The sequence below is a fragment of the Schistosoma mansoni genome (assembly GCF_000237925.1).
Source record: "Schistosoma mansoni, WGS project CABG00000000 data, supercontig 0259, strain Puerto Rico, whole genome shotgun sequence".
In the NCBI taxonomy this organism is placed as follows: domain Eukaryota; kingdom Metazoa; phylum Platyhelminthes; class Trematoda; order Strigeidida; family Schistosomatidae; genus Schistosoma; species Schistosoma mansoni.
In genome coordinates this window covers 4,071-11,165 of record NW_017386122.1, presented here as the reverse complement: position 1 = coordinate 11,165, position 7,095 = coordinate 4,071, and the positions used below count along the sequence as shown (strand labels likewise).

The 7,095-nt window shown below is 31.5% G+C and overlaps 1 protein-coding gene across 1 annotated transcript; it reads left to right on the top strand.

The window, feature by feature from the left end:
- Positions 1-6,058: 6,058 nt before the first annotated feature.
- On the top strand, positions 6,059-6,757 carry Smp_146390 (acetylcholine receptor beta, putative; the record flags this gene model as incomplete). Its single annotated transcript, XM_018792503.1, has 1 exon — positions 6,059-6,757. One exon carries the CDS (start codon positions 6,059-6,061, stop codon positions 6,755-6,757), a length of 699 nt encoding a protein of 232 aa, XP_018644232.1.
- Positions 6,758-7,095: the final 338 nt, after the last annotated feature.

Below are 7,095 nucleotides of genomic sequence, written 5' to 3'. Positions count from 1 at the left end.
TCCACTGCCAGCCATTATCCATCTCTGCTTATAATGCTTGTGAATTTAGGCTATATCGAGGCAATGTACATAGTATGAACATATACCAATAAGAAACTGACCAGTTGCAGTCCTAACACATCGATGGGAAGATTCAAACAAACAATACTAAGTGAATTTAAACTGATCTTGTCTTGTTTGAAAATGGTATTTCTTAATAAGCAAACTTATATAGCATAACATCGAAAATCTTAGACAAAAGCTCATCAATAATGCATGTGCATCATTCTGCATGGTACCAAACATATGACGTTCACATTAAAGTTGAAAAATATGGATGGTTAGATTGTAGCTCAATGGTATCCTCTGAGTGTCTTTTTTATTTTGAAGAGTTAAATAAATACAATCAAACATCTGTTTACTGCTTTTTTGATTTAGATTCATCCTTCCGATCTTGTTAGTTCATAATGAAAAACTTCTTGAAACTAAGCTAATATCTAAATAATGCAAACCTGATCTTCAGCGACAAACAGAAAAAGTAGTCATGAACCCTAGGACAATCGACAACAACAAAACAACCAACCACAAACAAAGTCACCATATGAAATTGATTTAACACTTGTAAAATAAGTAGGTAATCCACTTCTACATGAAGTGGACGTTAATGTTGTTGTCTAGAATGATAATAGAAGGGCAGCAATTAAGCAATTTAGCTAAAAGAACACAACAGCATTAATTGTGTATGTTCTAATGTCTTGTAGATCGTAGATATAAGCATGTTTTGGTTTAAAGTATGGTAACGATGAATCAATATATTGCTTTATCATTACTATCATTAACAAAATGATTTCTCGAAAATATTCAGTTGACTGAGTGTACAGCCAGTTATAACCAATTTTAATTTGTTTTATTGAATAAGTCTTGTGGGAATTAATGCCCTTTGTACGTGATATTCTTGACACATTGAGTTCAGTCAGGGTACTATTGAAAACCAATTCTGAACAGAAATTTTTTACCTAGTATGCGACGTCCTAATAATTTGTACTCAGTTCCTAACTGATAGAGTTTGAAATTTCTGATAGTAAAATTGCAATTACATATGGTATTAGATTAACATTGTAAAATCGTCACTGAGAGGTTTAAAAAAGTCGAGCGATACACATGTAGACCAGATTGCAAGTTGTTTATTACTGACCGATCGACTGAAATATAAACATGTGCAATCTTATTCATGATATGAATAATATTTTACATCAGCTAATTTTAAATACTTTTGTATTAGTATTTTTCTAATTACTGATGATACTATGAAGGTTACTTTTAACGATAGCAGAACGTTTCTTTAGTTTGTTCAAGAAAATCTACCATATTTATTATCAGTGTATTTATGGAATGTGAACTGAAAAGAGAGTGTAACACAAATGTTAATCGACTTTGCTTTTAAGAAGGAGCATCGGCCTAGCGACTTCCGAAGGAACTCGGCTTTCATCATGAGGCGTCATAATTCTTCCTTCAACTCCCAGGGCAGAGTTTAAATGTTTTGAATAATTTTTTCTGGTTAGCGTTTTTTTAAGCGAGTTAATTTTCTACGGGATGGGGTCGCTGATCCTATACCCAATCCACCTCCTTTATCTGGGCTAGGAACCGGCAGTAGCCCCTGGAGGAGCTACAGGAGGCGTTAACCGATTATCTTTGCTTCAGCAATATGAGTTATGAGAAAAATACAAATGAGTTGCACAGTATATAAATAAAAATACTGTAATACAAATTTGTTGATCATTCAAAATTTATATTATCATAACAAAAAAGAAAGAATTTTAATGAATTTCTAAATCTTTTCATCATTAAAATTGTTACTTGACCAATGTATATGATATCGGAGATATTTTGTTGATTGTTAAGGTTTAACAGTTGAATTCATGAATCAATCTGGGCTAGACCACCAGTGAAAACCTTGAAGCACTGGACAGCCATTTTGTCCTAGTGTGCGACCCTTCGGAAGTGTGCATCCACGATCCCAGACAATGGATTAGTGTTTGTGCAAGATTATGGATTGACTGAAGTTAGAAATTAATACCGCCGAATGCCCACTCAGTGGTTTGGAGGTTAAGCGTTCGAGCGCAAGACCGAAAGTCCCGAGTTCATCTACCGCGTGCAGCATCGTGGATGCGCACTGCTGAGGAGCCCCATATTGGGGCGAAACGGTAATCCATCGCTTCCGGTTTCCAATGATGGCCTAGCTTAGATTAAATACCGAATTCTGTTATTGAAATACTACAGTCTCCACAAATCCTCATAGTGATGACAGTGTTTACTTCAATAACATGAATGTGACCTTGCTGGTTTAAAGCTAAGTCATAGTGAAAACAAGTTACATTGTTATTGTTAATCTAAATTTTCAATTCACTTAGAATTATTAACACTTACTTACTACTTTACAGACATACAATATAAATAAAGTATACACTCATACCGTATTGCATTATGTTCGCGTGAATTATAAGGTTTGCAACACTTAATTGACTAATTGTCTAATATATTTAAATAATTTGTAACTAGTAATTTTCCGAATAACAAAGTTGTGCTGTTTTAAATTGTATTCATCATTATCCGACTTATTTAACAAAATATAAATGTTTTATTCACTTGGTATTGTTTGTTTGAATTTTCCCATTGATGTGGCTATCAGGATTCAGTAGCTGAGGGGATGACGTGATGACGTTTGAAGCGAGTCCTAAAGTGAACATAAACTCTGAGATGTAGGTATATCCAGCTGACGAGTCCCAAATAGGATAAGACACGCGTCCTGGATTTTACTGCTAGCCACTGTCCATCTTTATATATAATAAATGTTTTATGTTTAAAAATAAATAAATCTTGCATACTGACTATCGGGTATAAAATATTTTGTTTAAATTTGTTGTTTGTTTATTTAAGAACTTAATAAAAGATTTATTTCACTTTCGGTTCAACTACAAAATTGACAAAAACTATTGTGGTGTGTGCTACTTATATCAACATAAGTAGTATATAACAATAGTTAACGATAAAATATCTGTCAGCAGAAGCTCAAGAAGATCGAAGAGGAAAGAACAGGAACAGAAAACAATTGGTATGGAAATGTAGAAACAATGAAGTCTGAGACAACTGAATGACATTTTGTGGAAGAAACAGTAAAGTTTGAGACAATTGACTGATATTTTGTAAAGAAGTATTTACTGTATGATTCTCATATTTTACTAAGATGTTCCACTGAAATTTCTCTACTTGTGTTCTCGTTCCCCACACTTATTTTGCTGCTCGAAATGTTCACAACAGGTTTTTGTTTCTATATAATTCGAGTAATCTATCATTTTATATAAAAAAACCTTGGGATTAGGTTGATAGGATCTGAATTAAACTAGACGGATTGATTTAAAAACTTAAGACTGAAAGTATTTCCTCAATAATTATATAATACCGCTTGTTTCATAACAGTATCCTACAGACTAATTTTTTCGTTAATAAACATTTTTTCGCTTTATTTTAACGTATAGACTACTGAAAATAACTAAAACACGTATCCGAAACACAATGTAGCACACATTTTAAAATTCATCCTGTTTTTCGTAAAGGTTTTATATTTACCAGTGATTGATAACTGAGAAGTGACTCATTAACTGTAAAATATCCCAGTTTTAAAACAGAAAAGTCGCTGCTTGACTAGCTTAGTGGTAACTTTTGAGACTGTGAAGTTTAGTGAAGCTTTGTTGAATCCACCAATGAGTACCATTTTCTTTAAGATAATAGGTGCACCCATTTAAAGAGTTCTATACAGCATGAAACCTAGGTCTATGGTTTTCTGTTGACTATCATAAACGATCTATGAAATGTTTTACTGCTTTTCTTTAGTTTAAACAAAATACTAATAATATTTCGTAATTTCCATTGATATAAAGGAAGAAACTGGATGATGAAATGTTCTTTTGACTGATTAATCAGGAAGATACATGATTATTAGTATTTACATTTTAAAGATGAATAATAAATGATCACGATATGATCTCGATAATAACAACGAATGATTTAATTAATGAATTATATAACGCAAATGATAACAATGTAATATCCATATAGTCTGAAATATATATTTATAACTGACAAAAATGCGTGAATTTAATAGAATAATGACGTATGATATTTTTAAAAAGATACTTAAAATCATGAGTCAATTGAAGCTAGACGACCAGGGAAAACTTCGAAGCACTGGACGACCGTTTCTTCCTATTGTGTGACTCCTCAGCAGTGCGCATCCGAGATCCAGCACTCGCGAGATTCGAACCCAGAATCTACCAGTCTCGCGCCAGCGCACTTAACTGATATACCACTGAGCCGGTCGGCATCCAACGGTGTTAATGTCTAACTTCAACCAATCCACGAAGTTGAGCAACCGTTCACCAATTGTCTTCAGTGAGTTGATATCTCTACAACAGACTTGGTTGAACTCCATTGGTTACTGCTTTTCACTAGAACTCCAGGAAATACCTCATGGAGCCAGTCACTAGTGAGCATATGATATTGTAAATATAAAGTAAGCTATTTAAAAGAATTTCTGTCTCATTGTTTAAATACTGAAGTATTTACTGAATGATGCTAAATAATACCGGAAATCATTAAGAGTGGTAAAATAGAGTAGTATGAAAAATAATATAAAGAAGGATAGATTTCACTGAAGGTATTAAAGTAAAAGATATACAAATGATGAAAGTTTGGGAATTGAGTAAACAATTAGATAAAACATACTCATTTTTCTACAATGTTTCTGCTTCTTTAAAAGGTTAGTAGTGAAAAAAAAACATGAAAAAGATTTCAATGAATCATAATAAATATTCCTAAAAATTGAAATGTATGTCTATTTCATGAAAAGATTCGGTCAAATCTTCAAGGATCGAAATGTCGCCCACAAACCTTTAACATTTAAAAGCTGTTGTGGAACACGGTCTTGTATAAATGTTTGATATAAGAGGCAAAACACAACTTTTTTCAAGGAGCAGGTGAATTGATAGATGCTTATACGCGTAACCAGATGAAAAAGCTGGTATGAAGTTTATAAATATCTGTAGGATGTTAGAAATTTAAAAAAACATACTCATCATTTCAGATTGGTGATTTCTGAGTACATACGTTGCTTTAGCAACTCAGAATTCATGTGAAGATAATTCCTAAAATCATAACTGATTGATTATTAGTTACCCATTTTCGTCAAATTTCTATCAACGAAGCAACTAAAATGGCCGTTTTGAAATAGAAATCCCTTAGAACGTTTACTTCTTCATCACTAAAATCTTTACTACGGGCATAATACGTTAAATATTGTTAAGCGTAAATAAAAATATTCTTTCTAACCATATTGTGACCAAACAAAAAATGTCTTACTAATCATCCTATATTTCTTTTCTGTAGATGGATCTTTTCAAAACAATTTTGTCATCACATAAAACAAAACAAAAACATCTATAAATAAAATGAATAAATTTAATTTAATTTTAATAGTTGATATCATGAATCAATTAAAGCTAGACTACCATGGAAAACTTGGAAGTATTGGATGGCCGTTTCTTCCTATTGTGGGACTCCTCAGCATTGCACATCCACGATCCCGCCCTGTGAGATTCGAACCCAGAACCTATCAGTCTTAATTTAATTTACTAAATTACTCAATTTTTCAAATTTTGATCAAAAGTAATAAAGTATAATTTTGCCCTTTTTTCATGATGTAATCATAGAATTTATATCATTATTATTATTATTACATTATATACACCAAAAACATGTTATTGTTTTCTTTGATTTATCGTTTTACTTTTAATTTTAGATCACAAATTATTATTATGAATAAACAAATTTATAAACAAATAAAAAAAACACAAAAACAACAAAAAAATAAACAAATTTGTGCATATTCTGTGATGTAGGTTTGTTTTCTGAGCTGCCACATCAAAATCACCTACCTGAGCAACAAATCTTCTCCACCATCTCAAATTTGTGCATAAATAAAGAAAAAAAAAGAACAAACAAAAAAATCAATAAATCAATAAACATGCCATTTCAATTCATCATTTATTTTTATATTCTATTTTATATTAAAAAAATTGATTCAAATAATCAATGGATCAATTCAATTTATAATAATAAATCAATAATTTCAAATTATTCAAATAGAACAATCAATCAACAATATTCTAGATCTTTCTATAAATTATCATTAATTAATAATACAAATAATCATTTAAACAAAATTGATTCATCCTATTCAAATTTAAATTTAAATTGGGAATTTAAACAAAATCAAATTACAACAGATTGGGCTGAAAAACGTTTAATTAAAGATTTATTATATGATTATGAAAAACAATCAAGACCAGTTGTTGATAATTTAACACCTAAAATTTATGTAACAAATACACAAATTACACAACAAATTACAGTTGAATTTGGTTTAGAATTATTACAAATATTAGATTTAGATGAAATGGATCAAATTTTAACAACAAGTGTACGTTCATTATATGTAAGTGAAATAATATTTATTTATCAGAAAAAGTTTTGTAGAGATTTCAGTATTTCCAAAATTAAAATCATGAGTCAATTGAAGCTAGAACATCAAGGAAAACCTGGAAGCACTGGACGGCCATTTCGTCCTATTGTGAGACTCCTCAGCAGTGCGCATCCACGATTCCCCACTCGCAAGATTCGAACCCAGGATCTACTAGTCTCGCGGCAGAGCATTAACCGATAGATATATATTTTTGAATAATTATTGTAGGATGTTATTGTTATATCTTGAGCTTAGATTCTTAGTATGTCGCATAATACTTGAGCACTCAAACGCTAGAACACACCCAAGTCACAAAATGAGAAGACAGAAGACTAGTAAGTACAAATGTTATTCCCAAAACAGTGTCAAATATAGTACAAAAATCTCATGTATTTGTAGTCATCATCATCATTTCGAATCGCCAATAGGCACATATTCAACCAATAAGAGAGCTACACGTCGACATTTTAGAATGTTCCTCCAGCGGTGATTGAATGGAATGTCTTCAACTCTTTCTGAGCTTCTAGATGTTTCCTTGA